The sequence below is a fragment of the Eretmochelys imbricata genome, chromosome 8, assembly GCF_965152235.1.
Source record: "Eretmochelys imbricata isolate rEreImb1 chromosome 8, rEreImb1.hap1, whole genome shotgun sequence".
NCBI classification, from domain to species: domain Eukaryota; kingdom Metazoa; phylum Chordata; order Testudines; family Cheloniidae; genus Eretmochelys; species Eretmochelys imbricata.
In genome coordinates, this window is record NC_135579.1 from 16,872,889 (window position 1) to 16,897,932 (window position 25,044).

Consider the following 25,044-nt stretch of genomic DNA (forward strand, 5'->3'; position numbering starts at 1 on the left):
TACATGTAGCAAACATCAACAGAAGGTGTTTGTCTGCCAGTGTAGGAACATCACCTCGTCAAACGACATTAACTATGCCAAAAGAATCACTCTTCTGTCAGCATAGCTGAAGCTACACTATGGTTTTTGTCGCACAGCTATGTCACTAGGGTTGCGTAGTCTTTTCACATCCATGACTGACAACGTGATGCTGGTATAAGTTTTAAAAGTAGACCAAGCCATAGACTAAAATACTGACAAAGCACTTTTTTGGAACATAAGTTTAGCTATTCTCCTCCTCCACCCCATCAACATAGTAAGTACAGTCATAATTCCAACCTTGACCTAAAGGAAACAGTTTCTCTAGAAATAAGGAGAGTAAAAGCTTCTTGGCAACTATTTCTGTGACAGGTGACCAGCCTCGCTATATTTTTTTACCTTTGGCAAGTCTTGTCTATAAAGTATCAATTTTTAAACCAGCAAAAGCTTGGACTACACAGCTATGTCAATACTTAAGAAACAGAATTTCTATTATTTTAACAGCACTGTGCCTAAAACTCATTAGAGACTAAAGGACAATTTTAAAAAACAAAACAGTGAAACAGTCTCATTTTCAATTGAAAAACAAAACAAAACACAATAAAGACCATATTTCTGGGAATGGATTCACAATTTTAGTAGTCATTTAAAATCAGAGTAAGAAAGCATTCTATCCTCACCTCCCCCCATACCGCATTTGGATGTTTTAGGTTTACTGACAAAAATCCAGCTACTGGTTTCAAAAGTTCCCTTTCCCTTCTCTGTCTGAATTAAATTCATTTGGGGGGAAATTCCTCATCTCAAAGTATGAAGAAAGAAAGAGTTAATGACAGGTAATGAAGTTCTGTGGGAAGTGAGAATGTCAGCACTTTTAAATAAACCATTTGTCATTTGAACAATGATGGATTATCAGTTTTGTTCTAAAGATGTCAGTGGTCACGGCTAATGTCTGGCTACAACCCTATAGCTTTTTATCTGGCAGGGTGGATTAAAACAATTGATAATTTAAAACAAAAATTGATTTCTTATTCAATTAAATACAGATTAATTTAACAACTATTTAAAATTAAATTTGAAAGTGACAACCTATATTAATTTAAATTATTTGAATAGATGTAGGCCTTAAGTACAAAAAATATTAAGGAGTAGGTTTGCTGCCAAATTTTAAAGAAAGTCAGACCACTGAACTGGAGTTTGCTGAAGTGCTAAATCAGCTTTCGACAGCAGTAGCCTCTTCTGCAGGTCCAGAGAGAATATTCAGTTTAATCAGCTAGTTCGATTCAATGACTAGTTCATGTAAAGTTAAGAAACCAACTGGGAGTTGAAAAAGCAGAAAAATGGTTTTCCTCTTCCAAACTATGAATAAAAACTAGGTGTGAAAGGATGAAATCTACTAGTTTTAAAATCCTGAAGAACACGGTGATCAGAAACAATCAGTTTAGGTCACGAACTACAGATCATACTTTGTTTAATAAACCAGTTTGTTTTAAATGCATGTTGTTAAACTTTTTTTCTTATGTATGTATGAACACTTTTAAGGTAGTTTTATTTAATAAAAAAATTAAAATGCCACTTTAGGGCATTTTTAACTGAATTTGAATTTCCATCCAAATTAGCTTCTGTGATAGATGTGCACCCTCCTGGTTAGCAAAAAGCAGGGTGGATAAAAATCAATGATTTTTTTTTAAATCTGATTTTTTTGATAAAATGCTTTTTGAGAAAAAAACCTATCTAAAGATAGTTTTAATTAAGATACATTATAGCTCAAAGATATCTAATAATGGAATAGGGATTATAAATTCTAATTCTATAGTATGAGACAATATATTCATGTAATGTTTAAAAAAAGTTTTGTAAATGAGTTCCAATAGGTCATGGATTAGGGACCCAATCTTATGGGGGGTTGGGGAGGAGGTTTCCCAGGGGCTTCTCTATAGATTATTTGGGTTAATCTTTCTATCTACCCTTCCAGACTCAGTCTAGAAGATATCATCAGAGATGCTTAGTTTTGCATTTCTCAAACTGTGGATTTGTGTCTCCAGATATAACATGCTTGTTAACAGCAAAAATGTTTTAAAATAAATAATAAATAAAGGTGAGAAATAACAGACCTCAACCCTATTGTCCCTCTGCAAATTTGTGCACACAGAGTCAATCCCTTTGCACTTTTAGAGAGAGGTAAGTTTCAAAAAGTTCAATGAATAGAAGATTGTTTGAGGAATAGATCTGGATAAGGAGAAGAAGTCTGGAGATAAATGTGAGAAGGGACGGACAGGCAGTAGAAACAAAAGTGAAACTGTTTGAGCAGCATATTCCAGAAGTCTTGAGGTCTTTCTGAGTGTAGCCTTCATTGATTTGAGGTCTGCCATACCATTCTCTCACTAGAAGGAAAAGCCTATAATGGCAGCAGGCCGTAAAAGAGACCCAGTTTGGGAATATTTTAATGAAGTTCTTCTACCTGTTGGTAAAACAGGCATGCATGCAAAATGCAAAAAGTGCAACAAAGAAATGCAAAGCCTCGTTGCCCGAATGAAACAACATCATGAGAAGTGTTCCTTCTCAGGAGGAAGCTGCGTTGAAGATGATGAAAGGAACATGTCTGAACATGCAGGCTCTTCAGGTTGGTAACATCCAACAAGAATGCACTTTTATGTAGAAATCCATGATTAAATCCAATTTTCCTGACTAGTGATTTAAATCAAATCGACCTTGGCAAAAAGAAGCACCAAATTTATTGTGAAGGCTACATTTAGTTGCAAACAACATGTTTTAATGGTTCCAACGAATGAGAATCAATCTCTCTTCAGGCAAATAACTAGACAGTACAAATGCAAAACCCAATTAAAATCAGTGATTTAAGATCACTTTGCTTTAGCTCAATCCACCCTGTCTTCTGTTATGGGTCCCATCCTTCAAGGGGCTCCACTGGACCCTTGTATGGAGTTTGATTAGTGAAATACAGTATTTCCCAATGGAAAATTTTAAACACATTGCTCAAGTCTGCCTCATAATAGCAGCAGCAACAAATATGAAATGCTGCTCTTTCTAGTTAATTTGGACTAGATACATTCTACACACAAATTACTAGAAAAGAACACTAAAGCAACTAACCTAGTGACAAAAATATAATACATAAAATCGGTGAAATAAATACATCCAACTAATGCATTTCTCATTAACATATTTAAATGTGAACTATTCCTAACAACCAAACTGTAGTCATCCTTAACTTCATCCTGTAATATAAAAGTGAAAAAAAAAAAATCCACTAATGATGCAGAAAAAAACCTTATAAGGGTGGTCTGACAATTTACACAGCATTAATTTATAGATTATTATTTCCATGTGGATCTCTACAGTGGGATTTTTCTACACTTGTCTACTGAAGTTAAAATCTCAAATTTGAAAGCTTTGTTTTTCTTATTCGATTACATATTGGTTTTATAATGCTCATCATAAAATGCAACATATGATTATTTTTAACGTGCAAGGAAATTACAAGTCTCAAGGGCTACCACCACCAAATACTTTTAATTAACTTATCAAAAGGAATAATACAAGGACTCTAAATATTCAAAGTGCAGTATTTCCATTCTGGTATAATTCTAGTTCTCTGAAATTTCTATAATTCTCTGAAATTTCCCAGGTTCCCTACACTACAAATTGCTGTAAAACTCTAACAAAGAAAAAGACATTTATGATTTTAAAAATTCCAATACTGCCAAGGAATCCCAGGAACAAAAGTTGGTAAAAGGGTCACTTCCTGAAGCATCAACTACGCATACTTGAAAAATCAAAAAAACTACGATAAGCAATTTATAATATGTCTCATTTCAATGTGAATGGAAAAGGTGTAGCTTTGAAAGCTGTATTTGTACACCAGTAAGATCTCCAGCCACTAACTTGTAACTAGCAGAAAACTAACACAGTATTAAAATAAAAAATTCAAAAAAAAAAATCAGAAATATGGTTTTCTTCATAAAAAGTATCAGAGGGGTAGCCGTGTTTGCCACTTTCACTGATCCAGGCTAAGAGTTCTGTGGCACCTTATAGACTAACAGACGTATTGGAGACATATTGGAGCAGAAGCTTTCGTGGGTGAATACCCACTTCGTCAGTATTCACCCACGAAAGCTCATGCTCCAGTACGTCTGTTAGTCTATAAGGTGCCACAGGACTCTTTGCCGCTTTCATAAAAAGTGTTTATGCATAAAGCCAATAGTTGTAGATTTCTAAAACAGACTACACAAAAATTCAGTGAAAGCTGACAATTCATTGAGACAGATATCTCAACAAATGTTCCTACGAATACATACTATATAAGAAATAAAGAACTACTGAAGCCATACCACTTAAAAATAGGTGTTCCTACAAAGGTTAGGTCAAGCACCTGTGGTGTGAATGGGTAAGGAGGAAACGGATGGCTGCTCACTGAAAAAATTTGGGAAAAAAATTGGCAGTACCGTATGTTTCTCATCCAGGAGTGGAATGTGTTATTTCCCAGCCCTTACATACCTTAATTCAAGAATACATATAATTTTTTTAAATGGCCATCCCAAAATAACTTTTGGAGTGTTAGTATCAATTTTAACAAAATGGTTATTTTTATTTGTGAATCAAAATGTTCATCTGATTCAGTTCCACAGTTAAATTTTGCAAACCTGGATTGCCAGATGCAGCTGAATCTTACTGCAAATACCTTTACCTCAGGGGTGGGCAAACTTTTTGGCCCGAGGGCCACATTGGGGTTGCAAAACTGTATGGCGGGCCGGGTAGGGAAGGCTGTGCCTCCCCAAACAGCCTGGCCCCATGCCCTATCTGACCCCTCCCACTCCACACCTCCTGACTGCCCCCCTCAGAACTCCCGACCCATCCAACCCCCCTGCTCCTTGTCCCCTGACCGCCCCCTCCCGGACCCCCATCCCAACAACCACCCCCCGCCCCGGATTCCACCCCCTATCCAACGCCCCCTGCTCCCTGTCCCCTGACTGCCCCGACCCCTATCCACACCACTGCCCCCTGACAGACCCCCTGGGACTCCCATGCCTTTCCAACCCTCCCTGTTCCCCCGTCCCGACTGCCCCCCCCAGAATCTCCACCCCATCCAACTGCCCCCGACAGGCCCCCCAGGACTCCCACACCTATCAACCGCCCCCTGCTCCCTGTCCCCTGACTGCCCCCTGGGACCCTCCGGCCCCCTTACCAGAGCAGCATGTCTGGCAGCCGTACCACACGGCCAGAGCCAGACACTCTGTCGCGCTGCCCTGCAGGAGCGCGCAGTCCCGTCGCCCACAGCGCTGACTGCAAGGCGGCGTGGCTACAGGGAGGGGCCACAGTGGGGGAGGGGCCGGAGGCTAGCCTCCCCGGCCGGGAGCTCAAAGTCCGGGCAGAACGGTCTCGCGGGCCGGACGTGGCCCGCAGGCCGTAGTTTGCCCACCTCTACCTTATCTTTTATATGTTGCTATTAAACAAACTACTGCTATGGCTTTCAAACTTGGAATTTTGTTGTCCTGTGTACTGTACAATAAATACAACACCAAGATAAACCTAGTTCAACTTAAAATCTAACTCTACAAACTTTCCCAGCAAGCAAATTATTTTTGTGACGAACATTCAGAGTAACATTGAAAAGAAAGAAAAAGAGGATATAATTATTAAACCCCTAATTCCTGAAAGTAAAATGACTTTTCCATATGCTTACAAATTGGTCTGAATCATTTTGTGTAGTAGATCTCTATTGAGTCTTCATATTTTCCCCTTATGTAATCTGTTATAGTGTGCTTTATAAACAGAATACCAGTAATTTTCTTACACCCATAGATGAACAAATAAAATTACTTTTCTTCTATACTGTGTACGTGAAATGAAGTCTGCTATGAAAACCGAAGGTTACAAATGACAGAGAAAAGATGACCAACTTTAAAGAAAAGTCAGCTCATTTAAATTACAATGCTGAATAGCTATATTTCTAATATTTTAATAAAATTAGAAATAAAACTACTCTTACCTCAAATAGCCATTAGAAAAAACAGGCCTGCCAGAAAAGTTCAGGGCTCCCAAGGGGGTCATATTGTCATCCCCAGATCCCTGGCACCTATTCCAATTTTCTGAACCAGCAGGAAGAGATGGAATGACATTAAAAACTGGTTTCTGATCCTGCTGTTGAGAGAGAGATGCGGTATTCAAGTCATAATGATATAACTGTCCTCCAGAAGTACTGACGCCATGGACAGAAATGGCAGACATTTTATTACCCATTAGGTTAGACCCAGAAAAATTAGCTTGACAATAAACTGGGCCCATTTTCTCTTGTTTTATTACCCCGGGGGTGCAGAGTTCAATGAAGTCTTCCTTTTCTGTCTTCACTTGAGGCATCTGCATTTTGGGGCTGGGTGAAAGATCTCCATGCTCATTAATTTTAGGCTTAGTGTCTGGTAAAATGGGAGGCTTGCAATCTTCACTTGCATTTCCTTCAAGGAGAAATGCCTCATCCGCAGTCATAGGAGACAACAAATCCCCTTCATCTAGCAATGGGTCCAGTCTCCATGGGCTCCCATTTGGTTCCTTACCTGGCGACACTGGTGGCAATTCTAAATCCTGCAGAATATCAAAGGTGCTTTGGTCTTCAGAAAACAATTTCAAGTTGCCACCATTAGTGCCAGCCTGGCCTAAAGGGAGACTGCTGTTAGCCATAATTGGGAAGTCCTGCTCAAGGGGCACCGCAACAGATACTGTCCCCTTTGAGCCCTCTGCCAGGCTTGAGGACTTGTTCAAGCTTGCAATGCTTTCTTCCAAGAGCCTGAAATCTGTCTCCCCAGAAGAGATGCCAATTTGGCCCTGCTGTGGAAATCCAAGTTCGTTTCCCATCACTTTTGACTCTGTCTCCCCCATATAGAGTCCCATTGAGAGCAACACTGCCTTTGAAAGATCCGGCTGAGGCGCATTGCTTACTAGTCCTTTTGAGAAGTCACCCAAAACAGACTGCTGTTTAGAATCCGACTGAGAAGACGCAGGCAGGGGAGATGTAGATGCAGGAGCCCTGACAGTAGCTCCACCCCTGAAGGTTGGACGAAAGTCCATCACAGTCCTTCCTTTGTCACTGAAGTGCACATTTTTCCCTGCTTCCTCCCCATCCGAGGGGCTTAGTGATTCTTTGGGGTCCATTATTTTAACACTGGCTATTAAAAGAAGAAAGATATTTGTGCAGTTAGCACAGTAGTAAATGTTTTCACAACACAAGAAACGCAGATTAGCAGCATGGTGAACCTAGTTTAGCCACAGCAGATTGATTTTACACAAGCCTAACATTTCTTGCTGTCACTGAACAAATTTGACTGCTGGTAACTATAACATTGACTATATTTAAAAGCTTTTCTGAACTCTAGTTCTGTAGTAATAGCAGGCAAACTGACTTTTCCCCCCGCCCTTCCTCAAGATTAATTTTTCACAATTCCACCTATCTCAGCTATTAATCTGTCCAATAAAAGGAATATCAGATTAATAATGTCTTTAATTAACTAAGTTACAATTGCTTATGTGTGTTTTTTTAAAACCTTAATTAGGCTTGCAATGCACTTTTCTTTTTTAGAAGACAATATATTATTACAACCTCCCTTTCCAAATCAATCTCCCCTTTTTCTGGAGAGTTCAGATGCATCTGCTGGCATGGGTAAATCACTGTTAGAATTCTCCACCTGCTTCCTCACAAATTCCCCACTGCCTGACTAGACACACAACCCAATTGTATTACTACCGCTCTCTGATCTACTACTGTAACCTTTCCATCAGAAATTATGTATGTATATATATAAAAGATGGAAAGTTTGCTAACTTCTGATCAGATGATCACTGCTCCCAAAGAGTTCTCAAATGTAACTTATACACCCTGAAATCTGAACACAAAATGGAAGCTTTTAAAAAAAAAAATACAACCCTCATTTCCTGATCTTCCAATAAACATCTAAAGGAAAAATAAAGTCTTATTTTGATTACATCCAACACTACTATGTAAATTTCAACCATGCATACTTCCTTCCTTAAAATTTGTGCTTATGATCAGTTTCATTGCCGTTCACTTAAGGTGTTGAAATAATTAGCGTAGTATGGTCTCTTAAAAGTGTCCATAATAAATTTACATCCATCTTAATTTTAAACCCTCTTCACTTTGGGGCCCATGCTGATCAGGAAAATAAGACACCCTGCTATGTCTGTATGAAGAAGTTCATGCTTTCTGTACACAAAAAGTTCAGACTGCAATCAACAGTCAATAGGTGCTCTTATGTGCAAAAATATTTTCAAATGTCAAGTTAAGGCAACACGGATTAAAATGTAATTGTATGGATGAACCCTCCTGCCCCAGAAGTTTAAAAGCATGAGCTTTCTTATGCCCCAAATAAAGTTAACATAAAGCATTAAAATACGATTAACAGTGCACAGAAGAATCTTCTAGCTTCCCCTCACCTTGCAGAGTGTTTAGGTGAGAACATGTACGTACATACGTACGTACACACACACACATACACACAAATGCTGCCTATTGTATTTCCACGCCGCTTTCCTGACAGCTGCCGCCGAACTCGAAACCAAATCAGCGAGTGCAAAATTGAAACGAGTCCTTCAGTAACATCCTCTCTTTTAAAGTTGAAAACAACACTGAAATATTATTCAGCCATTTAAAGTAAACGCCACAAAATAAATCGGGGAAAAAGCAGGTTCTGCTGGTGGTGGGAGGTGTGGGGGGGGGAGCAGAAGAGGTGGGCTGGGGGGAGCAGTAGAGAACTGGAGTTACTGCATTTCACAGGTTTGCAAAAACCCAATGTCATAACGCAATACACGGCCAAAATAACCAGCATGCCAAAAAAACCTAGCAGCACGATTCGATTTAACTGGGAGGAAGAGAGATGGGGGGGAGGGGGAATCCGCTAATATTTATACTCGTTGAACTGAAATAAATCCCCCTTTGCGAAGAGCAGTTTTCAGAGGAGAAAGGTGTGGAGGAGACCTGTTGGGCTTTCTCCTGGCACGCCCACTTCTGCCAAACACCACCAGCGCCTGCTACAAAAGTCGCCAACTCGGGCGCTTTCCAGCCCCTCTCGGCTCTTCCCTTTCTTTGCCGCCCAACCCCAGAAAAAGATCAAGCCATCAGCCACGTTTGTTGGTTGGAAGGGAATTCTTCATCGATCACAAGAACACCGAGCAATACAAATATATCAATAAAACCAAACAGAGCGGAGGGGATTCACCCCCCCCCAGCCCGCCCGCCCCCAATCCTCCGGGAGGAAATAACTCGCACAAATACAAAACCATCTGCTGTGTTCAAGAAGCACTTAAGTCGGCCTCTTAAAGGGGCTGGATCGGGCACGGGCTTGGCACGGCCGAGTCACCCCACTTGTCCCACCTCCAGACTGAACGATAACGATTTACAGTAAAGCGGCCCAAAGGAAAGGGACGCGGTTCCCAGTCCCAGCCCCGCCCCACGCTCTGACAGGCTCGGGGGAGGGGGCCGCGCTTGGCGGAGCTACCCCCCCCCCTCTGCCCGAGGACGCGACTCCCCACAGTTCCCAAAAAGTTTGAGGGGGTCACCAAAACGGGAGGCACTCCTCCCCCCGCGGCTCCCCTTCGGGGCTCGGAGCCCCCCTCCCCCCGGTCAAACTCCCCTTACCTTGTCCGGGAGGGCCCGCTGGCTCCTCTAGCCACCCACGTCCATGGCTCCCGCCGCGGCGGCGATCGGGGAGGAATAAACAAGTCGGCGCGCGGAAGGAAGAGCGGTGAGGGGCGAGCGGCAGCGGCGGAGGAACAGCCGCCCCTGCAAGGGGAGAGCCCGAAATCCCACCCGGCCCGAGCAGCCCCGCGCCCGAGTCTGCCCAGACACTCCTCCCGCCTTCCTCAGCCGGCGCTGGCGGCGCTCCGCAGCCTCCGCCCGCTCCCGTCTGCGCCTCACGCCCGGACGGACCGTCCCTCCTTGCCCCAGGCGGCCCGCGACTCTAGCCGCGCTCGGCCCCGCCACAAAATGGAGGACGGCGGCGGCCGCCTCCTCCCAGACGTGCGGCGGCGGGAGCGCACTCGGGCAGGGAGGCAGCGCTGCGCTCGCTCGGCGGAGAGGGGCAGTCAGCGCTCGCTCGTCCCCGCGGGGCAGAGCCGGGGAAGGACACGGGGGAACGGTGCAACCTGTTGGCTGAGCCGGCTGCCAACTGCGCCCCAGCCACCCTCCCTCGCTCCCCTTCCCGGCTCCTACCCCCGCCCCGCCGCTACAAACTCCCCCTGCGAGCTGCTTTTCCCCAAGTTCCTTCCCGCGGCTTCCTTCTCCTCGCTCCCCTTCCGTCCCTGCCCCCTCCCGCTGTTGGGACGGGGCCTCCGAGTCCTCAGCGCTGGCTGGGCGGGGGCTGGCCTGGCTGGGGGGCGGACAAGGCTGCTGATGGGGGGGCTGAGGCGAGGCGGAGCTGGCCTGGCGCAGGGCTCGGGCTGGGTTGGGCAGCCCCTGGTTGGTCACGGGGGGGAAGCCACCGGCGGCCCCGTTTCTTCCCCTTTCCACTTGATCGTTTCCTGAGCTAAGGAGGAAACCCGGGGCTGCTGCTCCTGGGTCTGCGGCGTGGCGACACCCGCCCGCCCGAGAGGTGGCTGGAGACCCCCGCTCCTAGGGGAGGTGGCAGAGACTCCGTCTTTTTGCGTGGGGTGGGGAAGAAGGTTGCAAGCGCCTTATATATACACACACACACCCTTTTTTTTTTTTTTTTTTTTTTTTGCACCGGAGAAGGCTGCCTGGTGATCACTTCTTTCTCTCCCTGTTACACTGGGGAAGGTTTTATCTCTCTGTCAGTTACTGTGTTTCCAGCATGCCTGTCACCGGGGTAGCTATAGAGCGGTGCGCGGATACAGAATTTGGATCCGCATCCAATCCGCAAAAATGACCCGCGGATTTGCAGCGCTCTAGGTATCTGAACATTAGATCCTCTGCTCTATGTTCCTCATTAATCAGCTCCTTTTGGTAAGGTTGATCACTCCTTGCTCTTTCACATATTCTCTCACACACGCATCCCTGGTTGTGGCTGCTCTGTCCTCTGATCCTATCTCACCTGCTGTTCCACCGGTGGTTCCAACCCTTCTCTTCCCCTCCCTGCCACTGTCCCTCAGATTTCTGTCTTCAGTCCCATCCTCTTCTTCCTCCAGTCTTTCCCTGGGCAAACTCATCCATTCCTATGGTTTCAACTATAATCTCAATGCTAAAGGCAACCAAATCACTCTCTCTCTCTCTGCCACCTACTGTCTCGCTGACATCTGCTCCTGGATGCTGCACCATCATCAGACCTCTCAGCTTAAACAAATTTTCTGTTCAAGTTAATTTTTTGTTTGTCTTCTGGACAGCTCCCACTTCTTCCTATTGGAGCTACCAGTCAAACCTGTCCCTGGCAGCGTATAAACAGATCTTGCGGGGACAGGGAAATCAGTGATAGATGGTAGACTAAAGCTGTTTCAGCCCTAATACGTTTCTATCTTCAGTAGCACTAAAGAGCATTTCTTCAAAATAGCAGCATTACCGCTCCTGCATGCTCCTGGTAGCAAGGGGCAGCACTGAAGAGGAAAGCCCAGAATAGGCGGTGCAATGGGGTAAATATGGGGACAATTCTGGGGTAGTAAAACTTGAGCTGAAGAGAATGAGAGTCCAAATCTTGGAGGGGGGATGTATGGGGCGTAAAACATGGAGGAGAAAGATAAAAAAATGATGCATGAAGGGTAAGATTAGGGGAGGGAAGAGAGTGGTAAAGAGGGTGGAGAGAAAGGAGCCTGGGGGAGAAATGGAGGACCTGACCCCTCATAAGCAATGACAGTTTAACCATTCTCATCAAGCAGGATTGCTCCCTTCCTACTAGAAATGGCCCCACCCTTTACAGAATCATTCTCTCCCTTCTCTGGGATCCTACGGATGTCCCTTTGAGTTGGGGCTCAGAACAGTTGTGGGGGGCAGGGCTGAAATGAAGCAGGACACTGTCCTCTCACTTTAACACTGACTTCTGTAGGCTGGCCACATTTCTGCATTGAAATCCCTGGGAATTTATATGGTTCAGGTGGGAGTTGCATTAATTCCCTGTCTGTGGCTGCTGATGAACAGCTGCAGGAGGGCTTAGCCAATGGCAATAGGAGGGAGCAATGATGAAGTGTAAAGACAGCAGTTGTCACTTTTTTCCACAGATCCCCTGTGCATCCCCTGGATATGTATGTTTGGGAGGCCTTACATCTACAAACTCTGCAGGGCTCCAAACACCATTGCCTTCATGTAATGCATAGCAGGAATTGCCAAGAGGGGAAACCATGATTTAGGTAGATTTTTCCACAGGAGTGGATGGTCTGTACACTACTTTCACTGAAGTAGCTATAACAAGCTCTGAACAGATGAACGAAGATAGTGGAGGGTAAAACAGTGAAGGGATACTGCTCAAATAGTAAATAAATAACAAAACATACAAGGAAATGCCTTTCAAATTAGCAGCTAAAGTTTATTCACCTTGTTATGGGGATCTCAGAAGTTGGAGTCCAGCTAGACCATCAAGTTCATCCACTGCAAAGGCAGGACACAGGCTGATAGGAAACTGCAAAAGAAAAACAAAAATTAAAGAAAAACACTGACGCTAAACACAATATCCCAAGAGTATACTGCCCCCTGAGAAGTAAGAGATGATAGGAAATAGGTTGCCTCTTTGGGTGTGTAAGGCAGATGATCCTCTTTTTCTTGTGGACTTGCTATAATTTCTGGGGATGACTAATACATTTGTGTGTGTGAAAAAGCAGCAGTTGTCTAGCTATGAAGATGACAAACTAACAGAAACAATTGACCATAGTCTTCAAAAGTGATTAATAAGTACTATGCACACTCTGAAAAACAGGGCTTCTTTAAATTGTTTTACGTTAGATACATAAAATCGGTGGTCATCTTGAAAATCTTTGCCATACTTCTTTCTATCTAGGTCCTTACAGGGCCCTAAGAACCATGGTACCTGGGCACCTGTAATTCTCTACTAATATTGTTAGTATCCCTTCCTGAGCTTGCTGATGTTAAATAAAAAGGAATGTTTATTATAGTATGTTGAAAAGGATTCCATTTAAAAAAAAGATCTGCAGGCCCATGTGGTTCAGGACATCTCTGCCCACCCTTTTTAGGTTTTAAAAACTCTGATTTTCATTTTTAACAGAAAATGAGAGACTTGGTCATTTACTCTTCGGAAGCTGACCTTTAAATAAAGCATTCTGCTCTCATGCCTCCACAGGGGATCACAGAGATATAGGAATATTTGTGTGCATATTGTAAGTGAGAAAACCATCTTATTCTATTCTGATTTCTCTGGAAAAGTGATGGTTAAGTCTGTGAGCATGGGTGACTAATGACTTTTCTTTTAGCAGGGAAAAAACTGGAGGAAAATGCTGAAATGATGCTTGGATTTGAATTGTACTGTTCACAAGCAAAACGTGTCAGGCATTGTAAGCACTAGTTGTAGTAATATTTTAATTAAAGTTGTTTAACTTATGTGGCCCAAAGCAAAGAAATATTTGTCTCCTCTGCATTTTAGATGTTGGGGGGGGGCATATTTGGGGGTGGAAGATTTCTTAGCTAAAAATTGACAAGCAGCTAAATGCTCTGAACTCCTAAAAACAGACAAGATTTTTATTTATGTTTTTGAATGTTACATTTTCCAAGAGGATATTAATACATATCTAAATATGCAGTATAAATGCATACGAGTCAATTTCACATTAATTTACATCACAGTTATTGGACAAAGGCACTTTAAAACCTAGAGACATTTCTGTATAATCATCTTTATCCTAAAAACTATTTTGGACTGCCAAATATGAAATGACATTGCAGTGCAGGCCTCCACTCTTTTGGGGAATGATGCAATGGATTTGTAACCTAAAATAAAACACGTGCCCCATGCTTTCCACCAGCAAAAAAAAAAAAAAAAAAAAATGGTGGGAATGGAAGACCAAAGTTACAATATCCATGAGTATTGAAGGAATCTTAGGAGGAATGTGTTACCAGGTGCTCAGAGGTGACCAGGCACTCAGATATTATGATGGGCTATATGAGAACCTAGAATATAAGTTACAGAAGAGGCTATGTGAAGCACTAAAATTCTTGGGGGAAATCAGGGATCATTGCCGTTAATCATCTGGGTCTTCACACACAGAAGGCCTACTTCAATTTGCTGATGTATTGATACCCTGCTATATGCACTGTACTGCCTTGTCCTACACAGAGATCCATCTCTGAAAAACCAGAGTCCAAATGTACAGAGTAGATGTACATAGGTATCTGCTAGCTTGAGGGAACTGGGACAGTATAGCACATGGCTCCACTCCTCTTCAGGACAATTTGTACCCCAGTTCCTGCTTCTTTCCACCTCCCTAAGCTGTCCAGCAAAGGACACATTTAAAAATATCACACTGAAATGCTTTTTCAGCTGGTTTTGCATTGTAGTGTGTAGGACATTCCTTCTGAAATGAACAATAATAATACCATATACTAATATTTCACTGTTTATCCAGAAGAAACAAATTTTAACTTGCTTACAGAATATATAGGAGCATTACTCAGCAACATTATACAATACTGTAGGACAGTGAGCAAAGAATATCTTTCTCATTTTAAAATGAAGAGGACATTTAAGTAGATCTGAATGTAATTTCCTGTAATATAATATGATCAGCATAGCAAGGCATTACCTTGCAAGGTGGTGCAATGCCTTGCTTATTACCTTTTAAACATCAGAGTATTTGTTATCTGGTCACTATTCATAAAGCTTGCAACTTGCTAGAAAGTTGTAAATCAGCAGCAAAAGCAGAAATTCATGTTTGTTTTAGGTGAAATATTAAGTTCATATTGCTCATTGTCCTAGTGTCACTGCAGTGCACATGCATTCATTCAGATTTTTAAATTAACACATTTTTAACAGATTTGTATACAATAGAGCAGATGAAAAATTCATTGCATTTCCACTTGGATATATCTACTTCTGTTTCCAGTGTATAATGGTGCTAGGAGAAATTATTATTGACTCATGGTTCTGCTAGCTACAAGTGCTACTGAGACTGAGCTAGTGCAGAGCCTACAGCTTCATGCACAGGAGGCCTTCCAGAGTGGTGGAAGTATGAAGCTATCATACTTCCACATCTTGCTTACCTGGCTTCTTGCCTCATTAACATAAGTGATCCAATGTGATTGAGCAAAATGATGCATGATTTGTCCCTTTGGTCTCCTTCAAAGCGCTGCACAGAAGTTTCTTAGGCCATGTCTAAGCTAGAAAAATGTGTTAGCTAATGCATTTTGATTTGCATTTTAACGCACTAGTGTAGATTGGGTGGTCATGGTCAACCTTAGGTTAAACCTTGTCTTCCCTAATGTATACAAATGTAATACATTAGACTGGATGTCTTTTTAAAAGCTATGCCCTAGCTCAATGAGAAGTTAGAGATTGATGGAGGAATCAGTGGATCACATCTATGGAGTGCATTATGCTGGTAGCCAGACTAGATGATTAAAATGGTCCCCTCTGGCCTTAAAATCTGTTAAACACCATTTCAGACACTTCCTATTGTCTAGTGAGGTGTGATAGCATACAGAGTATGTCTGTGCAATGTATGTGAACGGTGACTACAGCAGATTCTGATTTCTAGATAACGCAGAAAGGCTTCGGGTTCTTGAAGTGTAAACCACCTAGAAGCAATTCTAATTACTAAAAACAATATTCTTATTTTTTGTACCACTCTACCACCTCTAATCTACACTCGAACTGAAAATATATGTAAGTGTCTTGTGGTCAGATTAGTAACAATGTTATTCTTACATTTTAGAAGTGTATATAGCATGCTGACCAATCCTGCACTGAACCACTTCCTAATACTACTCTATCAAACCTGACCCAGAGGACTGCCTATCCTAGCATTACCACCACTGTTACCACTACTGGAGCTGCACTGATGGCCGGGCTATGGTGGGAAATTTGAGGGGGGGGGGAATCCAGTGTAGATGACGCAACCAGAGCAAATATGCAGTTCTAACTGTGCATCTGTTGTTCAGTCCTTGGTTTCTCTGTTCAGCTCAGATTGCCCATGTGGGTTCCAATGCATTTAATCTGGGATACTTTTTTCCTGATGTGAATTCCGGTCTTCTAGGAGCTGTACTAAGACCACTAACTCATTTCACATAGGCCACAGAAAAGCTATTATATTCTGGTTATTTACTATGAACCTAAACAGAAGGTATACTGGTGATATTTGCTCATTTGATTTTAAATCCCCAGGTGGAATTCATGGTGTACATGTATCCTAAATCCTTTGCATGCTCACTGTATCAAATCTATACAATAACACTTTTCATACAAATGTCTTGTGTTATTTTATAAAAGAATGACATATAAAAGCAATTTAAAAGGTTAAACTAAAAGGAGTATGTTTTTGTTCATCTTAAAACTTTTCCTAAGGCAGAACAGCAACCACAAGTGGATAAGGAATTAAATCAGAATAAGAGGGAAAAGCTCTTTCCACAAGCTTAGAAGTTTTAATTTGAGGAGGTTGTAAATGGCTTGGGGGAAAAAAAAAGGTAAAAAACAGGGTCTAAAAAGCAGAAGCAAGATCACAGAGGTCCAATGTGGCTTCCCCATGAAGTATCCTCGTATGAAATCAAATTCTGCTCTCAGTTACACCAGGAAAACTCCACTGACATCACTGAAGAATTTGGCCTAGAGTCTTTAAAAGTCAATCCATAGCTCTGTGTGAGAGAACTGGAAACCTCTCAAAACTGATGTAATGCCGTCTGGGGCCCACTTCTGGTGAATATCCAAAAATATTAATATCAGGTGAATGCAAACTTATTCCATGAGCTGCTACAGTATTCCACAGATCAGAATGATTTGCAGTTGTCAAGACATTGGGCTAAAAAAAAAAAAGTATCAATAAGTGATGAAACACTCCTCGAGATGCTAAAACTCACAGTATAACAATAGTTCAAGGATAGTGACTGGTAATGTTGACAGCCTAATACGGGCATTAAACAAAGTTCATTATGTAATGTATGGATGTAGATAGTATTTAATCTAGACAGCCATTTGACCATTAAAGATATAGTTGTGATCAGAGAAAAAAGAAAAAGTGTGTGCATTTACAATATTCTAGAATGAACATCAGAAAGGCCTTTCTGCCAGCACTGAAGGACTTTCTTGTGGACCACCAGGAACAAAACAAAAATACTGTAAATCTGTCTTTTCTTGGCATTATTCTGGCTCTACAGAGAATCCTATTTTTAAACTTCAAAACTGTGTGTATTATGATCTATCACAGATCATAAAACACATAATTTTGAAGTTTAAAAATGCATAATGTGAATGGAAACAGATGTAGATAAGCGGGCCCAGAGTTTTAATAGGAAAAAATGTAGCACCCACACTAGAAGTATGGAAAACCAACAGTAGTAAAATGCTGCCGTGTAAATAAGTTTAAATACTGAAGGAAAATTCCTTAGTTACAGACTGCTGACAGGGAGTTATAAGAGTAAAACTGACAAATGCGTCACAGATATGGAGGCCACTGAAGACAGAACTAAATCATTCTTAATGCTAGAAGTAGGATAGAAAAAACCTGATTGAAGTTTTTCACATAAATCATTTGCTGAGATGCTCATGAAACAAGATAGCAACGATCTTCTCCAAAACCTTCATGAAATCAGAGAATGAATTGGCAGCTCGCAATTAATTGGGGGGAGGGGGTCAAGTTTCAGATGATATAGGGTACTTTGTTCAGATAGGACCGAAGAGTATATTAGGTAAGAGATTGATTTAACGGTATTTCAGGTTACAACGGTTAAAGCACTCAGATAAGCCATGGATGACATTCCTGACTTCTGCAGTAATTAATAAAGGTAATGTGAATGAAAAATCAGATGCTGAATAACAAGAACTATACACCAACATAAAAGGAATAGGAAATGAACACATGGTGACTGAATACACACAGTGGTCATTTTGTCAAAACAACAGCAGAAGCAGCATAAAACAAAAATTTACGAATTAAATATTTGCAGATATCAGGAATTATGAGAGTGCTCTTCAGAATTTTAGAAAATGAAGAGCTTGAACTTGGAAGCAGGTTAATAATTGTACTAGATCATATCCAAAAATAATAAAATCAATCACATTTTCCTTAGAACATTTTGATAATACTTCCAAACAGAATGGGGAAGGTAATATAAGTAGCTTTCCACTAATTCTCCAGGCCACCCAGCAGCTTCTTAAAAATAAAACAAAACAACTTTACATTCAGTTGAGTAGACCTATGGCTTTGCAAGAGGGGTAGTACTTGAAAGCAAAGTGAAAATAAAAATTATGAAAATGAGAGTTATGCAAATTTGCTGCCTTTCCATGAAAGGCAGTGAATCACACAATTTTCAATGCTTTACACAAGCAATAATCGTCAAGGTCACAGCTGTTTTACAAAGAGGTCAATTGTGTTTCCTGTCAGTTTGTAAGTGCCTTAGGTCAGTTCTCAAATAAACATCATGTCCTTCAGCCAGTCATTGTCGTGAATCAGTAGCTTTCCAGGTGAGCCAGAATGGAAAAAGAATGTTCCCCAGCAGCTATTTTCACAAGCACAGTAACAAGTATGCTTAAGAATCTCCAATCCTGCAAGCTCCTTCACATGCACTGTCTTCTGGGTAACTTCAGTGGGGCTCTGGTGGCATAGGGGTCATGCAGTGCATATTAGCCTGTAAGATCGGGACCATAGTGTCCCAACAGAAGGTCTGTCATAGTGTCTGAGGAAGGAGTAGCAACCCTTGGTCCTCTCCTTCATCCTTTTCAGGCTAGTACAAATCCATTTTACTTTACTACTTCCTCCATGTCTTCCCCTGTCCTTACTCCCTTCCACTGGTCCTGATATCCTTCTGCCTCAGTTAGATTTATCCATTGCCCTCACCTGCACCCACTTTGTGCTTCTCTATTGCCCCCCCTCCCCGCCTCCAAGATGTTCCCAATTATGTCTGTTGGTTTGCTCCATCTTGCATCTCTGGATTAAAATTCCTGTTCTGTCCTAGAAACTTCACCTTCCCTAGAACCTGCTTTCCAACAGAGTCCTGTAGTCTGCTCTCTCTGCCCCCCCAAAATGCTGGAGCCTTAGGTATCCTTAAGGCTCACTCAGCTCCAAATGAAATTAAGAGTCTTTCCATGGACTTTAATGGGAGATGAATTGGGGCCTTCGATAGAAGTCTGGCATTGAACTCAACCAGCTAAATGGAGGTAAAACAGGTTAGCCTGGATCTATACTAGGGAAAGGACTGTGATTAGATTGGGTTAGCCAACACATGCTACACTTAAAAAAGAAAAGGAGCAAAAGAGTGAAGTAAGTGTGTGTGCGCACGCATGCCAGATAGCTGTGCTGGTGTGAAGGATCCAGTTCTGTGAGCGACTGAACCCTTTTCAATGGCAGAATCAGGCATGAATAGAAGAGTGAGATTACAGGAAAAGGAAATTGCTCATCAGAGACAGGAAAATGTGCACAATGAAACTTAAAATCTCATCATATAATCAAATACAAAATGCAAGTAATGCCAAGAGCCTGCCTATGTCGAGCCACCAAATTCATCTTAGCCTTATAGTGAACAAAATGCAAGTTCATACCTGGCTAATGAACCAAAACATAGGGCCGGTGTAACTTGACAGATCCATTGACTCCAATGGAGCTGTGCCTAGTTACGCCAGCGAGAATTTGGCCCATAGTGTTTACTGGAGGAACAAAAACAATGTTGAGTGCTGAATCTAGCAGTCACTAGGATTTGCATTGTAAAAACATTGAGGTGTTTTTGTTTGTTTGCACTTCTTTTGTAAAAAATACAAGACATCTCAGCTGTGTTGGAGATTATCTTGAAAAGGTTTAAGTTCTACTGAAGAGGCTTTCTGAAGAGTCGGATATAGTACAATAACAAATGGTTGAAATGCTGTGACAAATAAGACAATAGAAATGCTTTATAAAGAAACTGGAGGAAACTTAACTGGTTTAATTGAGGAGGAGGAGCAGCAGCATTTTGAAGAAGGCATTAGGGATGAAGTCACATACACCAGTGCACACAAATAACTTTGTTGTTTTTAAGTTTTGTGGAAACATCTGGCAACAACATGCAGCAAAGAGGAAACTTTTCTGTTTTGTGCATCAATATCTTGCTGTGAAGAGAAGAAAACTTTAGCTAATTACAGGATGCCTGCACAAGAACCACCACCTTTATGTTTCACAACTAATTTTTCCTGTGATTCAATGTCTAATATAAAATTGGTAGGGTGTAATGTGGGGAAAGCGTTGGATAGAATACTGTGCAAGACAGATGAAATTCAGCTATTGGCAAAGGAGCCATACAAGGATCTTTGTGCTGCAGACCCCCCGCCCCTTCCCCCCACCAATACTGTATTTGGCAGGGCAAGGAATGAATTGGCTATGCACCGAGGCTTTCATACCCCCTGCATACCCTCTTCCAGCTTTGAATACGCTGGTATTGAGGGGAGTGCTGAGAGAGGGGCCAATGATCCAGAGGCCAGGAACATCTGCATAAAAGAGATACATATATAGCCATATGTTAGAAGTTGTACAGAACCCAACAAAAATAGCTAATTTTTATATGCTTCTGTGGAAGAGTCTGGAATGCTTCAGTAAGAACAGTGTTGTAACAGGAGCAATAAAGTGGAATTCAAAAACAGCTATGATGTTAATACAATGGACATTTGAATTCATAGATTCTAAGCCAGAAGGGATCATTATGTCCATCTAGTCTGACTTCCTGTATAACACAAGCCAGAGCACTTCCAAAATAATTCCTAGAGCAGAGCTTTTACAAAAACATCAAATCCTGATTTTAAAATTGTCAGTGATGGAGAATCTACTACAACCCTTTGTAAATTGTTCCAATGGTTAATTACACTCACTGCCAAAAAAAATTTATGCCTTCACAGTCTGAATTTGTCTAGCTTCACCTTCCAGCCATTGGATTGTGTTATATCTTTGCCTGCTAGACTGAAGAGCCCATTATTAAATATTTGCTCCCCGTGTAGATATTTATAGACTAACCAAGTCATCCCTTAACCTCCTCTTTGTTAATTAATATACATTTGTATATTGTAGTGTAATCCTCATGTGAATGATAAATTTCAGGAATATGGAACACAATAGATGTTTACTTGTTTTAAAGTCAGTCCTATCTTTCTGAGTTAGTAATTTCAGGAAAAGTTTAAGAAATTTGGAACCTGCCACATTAAAGTAGAATTCTAAGTGAATAATTTGCTAATGAAAAGGAATTCAGAAACCAACACTATGCAGTTTTAAAATTCAGGTTCATAAGTAATATGTAGGAGAGGAAAAAGCAAGTGAGAGAAAATATTGTGATCACTATGTATTTTCTGAAATGTCATAACTTTTAAAAACATCTTTCTCTACTCAAAATAGGAAAGCACTATGTAATGTCTTTGAATATTTAAAAAAAAAAATCCAAATTTTAAAACATGCTGCAATAAACCGGTACTGATTTAGGTCCTGATCCACTGCAACACCGAAAGACCTTGGTCATCGGTGCGTGGGATCAAACCTGGGATCTCTGGAGCAAAATGCATGAGTCTACTCCATGAGCTAAAAGCCACATGGCCCTTAGTTAAGGCTGTAGCAGACTCATTAATCTCTAGGTGGTCTCGGTGCCACTAGAGGGGACATAGCAGCACACCCAGGAGGTGTGTGGGTTACACAACCACCAGTGGAAAGGCTTCTATTAACATATATGCATTCTGGATCAGGCCCTTCATACAAAAAGAACTTATCTTTTTTTAAAAACTCAGACCCAAACAGTACAATTCTATTCTACAAAGAGTGAAGTAAACAGCAAACAGATGGGAGCTGAAACTTAAAACAAGTTTTCCTACAAACAACAAGAAAGCACAGTATAAAATGAGTTTAATACAAATCCCTTATCTACTGGATCTTTATATAAAGCTTTGGGGGGAAAATCCTCTGTTTATAGAGGGCCTTCCTTTTATATCCTGTTTTCTGTGTTACTCCTCCACTGTGTTTTATTACTTGGACATTTACGAAAATATAGCTTTGATGGACCATCAGTTTTAAAACAGGTGTAGTTGGTGACTTTAGTGGGGAGCTCTCCTTAAAAGTCAGGGGCTTGACAGGGTCCTTGAATTTTAGGATTACATCTGTTGCTTTTGTTTATTGTCATCTGATGTCAGAGGCAGATATCATAGTTGGTTGGTAGAGATATGATTATGACAGAAAGATTTAACTTGAGATGGGAAGTAAGCAGGAGGAGAAATAAAAGCAAAATAATTATGTTGTATCAGTACTGAAGGAATTAAAAGATGACCTAGATAATAAGACACTGCTAAGTTCTTTGGGGCAGGGACCATCTTTTTGTTCTGTGCTTGCACAGCGACTGGCATAATGGGGTCTTGGTCCCTGACTGGGACTCCTAGACACTACCTAGGTAATATCAACAACAAATAAATAATAATCACACCAGTGTCAGAACCTGTTTCTAAATCACTGTTTTAAAAAATGTCACAGTCATCAGCATCTTTCCATGTACAGTCTCAAAGGAATATATGATTCCTATTCTACGTCTGTTAGGACCCTCCAGATCTCTCACTGAGTTCAGTAGCAATCTGGGGTGCCATAAAAAGGCAGAAGGCATTATCCTGCAAAATGCTGACCACCCTGAACTCCCACTGACTTGAATGGGAGTTGAGGGCAGTCAGTATCTTGCAGTATCAGGCTCTCAGTAGGTAAATTATTTACAGCAGGACCAGATCAGAGTTTTCTCTATCTTTTTTAATTTGACTTTCTCTTGTTCCAACAGCTTAATTTACCTATTGGTAATTTATATCGTAACAGTGCCTTTAAACTATTCCCAGAGTGACAATTCAAATACATTCTGCTCAATAGCTTGCTATAATCACATATGTGTAATTGGAATGCTTTTAAAAAACCTGAATGCAGGAATAAATAACCTCTGTGCTTAAACCCAGAATCAGACATTCCAGTTTCCATCTCAGATGCTCAAGCTAGTACAATTTGTAAATGCCTTATATTACAGAATTATGGTAAAAGTTGCTTTGAAAGAATAAAGCAAAATCAGTTAGAGCCTTTTGTGCAATGAGAGTGGCCAAACATCTATTAAGATGCACAAAGATCATCCACGGCTATCTGTGCCACAGCCATTTAGCTTGAAATTTTTAATAAAAATCAAACTGCTTCCAACAAGTGCTGGCAGCCTACACAGCACAGAGGCACATTAATCCACATCTCTGGCACTGCCTGAAAATGCCCCGCCTACTCTGGCAAGGGGCCTGATAGACTCAACCTACTTCTGAACTTACACCATCAAGCACACATGCTGCTTAATATATTCTTCTGCTAAATCTGAAGAAGTGCTGGACCATGCTAGGAAAGTCTGGCTTTTAAGGGCATCTACAGCCTCCCTCATAAGTCTCATATCTTGACCTAAAATTTTTAAATCAGGGCTAAGAATAGACTAGTGATACTGCTCTATATGAGATAGATCTAACCTTTAGTATTGGTATTGCCATAGGGCCTAGGATCCCCAGGACCCCATTGTGCTAGGCACTGAGATTGAGAAAGGGTTTCTCAGCAAAACTGCTATTTTCAAGCAGTCATAAATTTGTCAGAAAACAGTTATTTCAAGCTGAAAATTTATATTCATGGTCTCAGTGATTTTTTTTGGGGTGGAGGAGAGGACAAGATTTGCATTTAATATTTTGCAGGGCTCAGGGAATTAAAAAATAACTTCATTTTAAACTCTGAAACTTAGCATGTCAGTTTCCAAAGAGAACTATTTTATTTTCCCCCTTTCCTCCCCTCCCCTTTTTTTTTGCAGTGGGGCAGGGAGGAGGGAGTGGAACTATTCAAATTGACAGGGTTATTCACTAGTATAAATGATGTATGTAATACGGTCATTATGGGGCAAATCCTGCAGCTCCCTACACAAGTGTGAACTACTCAGGGGAAACCACTGTCTGCAGGAGCCATATCCCTGTTTTGTTCTCTAACACAGCGTGATACTTGTGTATCCCTGTCCAAATACATATGCACAGACTGGCATATATATTACAAGGATAACAGAGGCAAACCAGAGAATGAAGGTCAAATTCTGTCCTGACTTAGGCCTTGATTCAGCAACGCATGTAAGCATGTGCCAAACATTGAGTGCTTTAGTATCATGACTTCCGTGGAATACTCAGTTGCTTCAATTAGGCACCATCCTGAATCAGTGCCTTAGATCTCAAAGAAGGGCAACATATTGCAGAGAGCTTTACACCACATAGCAACCTGCATCCAAATTGCAAGATATTGCAGAGAGCTTTACACCACATAGCAACCTGCATCCAAATTACAAAGGGACAATAATGACAGATGGGGGCAGAAATAAAACCCCAAACATTGTGAAACCCCATTGCGGGTGGACTGTACCTACTTTTGAGAGACACTTGTAACACATTAGGACTAAGACATTAGGCTGAGACTTGGGAGATCTGTGTTCAAGATAGTTAGCCTCTTTGCCTCCGATTCCCATCTATACAATGGGGATAATACTTGCCTTCCTCATCTGCTAGGTCACTCCAATCCTTGACTCTGGGAGCCAGCCTTACCCTGCTCTGCTGTGAGAACCCCCACTCCTGGGCTGTTCATGCACAGCCTCTGGCATGTAAGCTGTTCCTTGGACTGTGCAGCTGAATGACACTAGCCAATATCTCTGGTCCCAGACACAACCCTAGGAACCTCTGTCTTGCAGTGTCCAGTTATGCCCACTGGATGCTGCAAGCTTATATGAGTTCATCAATTTAACAAAGAAATTATTGTTATCCTAAGGGAAGCCTCTGACACACTTAAAACCAAATGCACTGCTTCAGGTAGAACAAACACACAGACTTATAAACTATTAAGGTAGATTTTAAGTGATTATAAGTCAAAGCACAACAAGTCAAATTT

General features: G+C 41.4%; 1 protein-coding gene across 3 annotated transcripts in view; it reads right to left on the reverse strand.

Annotated features, from left to right (window-relative positions):
• Positions 1-10,210, reverse strand: part of NR3C1 (nuclear receptor subfamily 3 group C member 1) — a 160,430-nt gene extending 150,220 nt beyond the window's left edge. Inside the window, exons 1-3 of one of the 3 annotated variants that reach the window (XM_077825412.1) lie at positions 8,479-8,498; positions 6,340-7,196; positions 6,026-6,177 (exon numbers count right to left, since the gene is read on the reverse strand). In XM_077825412.1, coding sequence (XP_077681538.1) covers positions 6,026-6,177; positions 6,340-7,182 — 995 coding nt within the window. In that variant the 5' untranslated portion in view covers positions 7,183-7,196; positions 8,479-8,498. Of the gene's footprint in view, positions 1-6,025; positions 7,197-8,478; positions 8,499-9,679 lie in introns of those variants that run through there. The other 2 variants (XM_077825411.1, XM_077825410.1) reach the window with 2 other exon arrangements.
• Between the last annotated feature and the right edge of the window lie 14,834 nt (positions 10,211-25,044).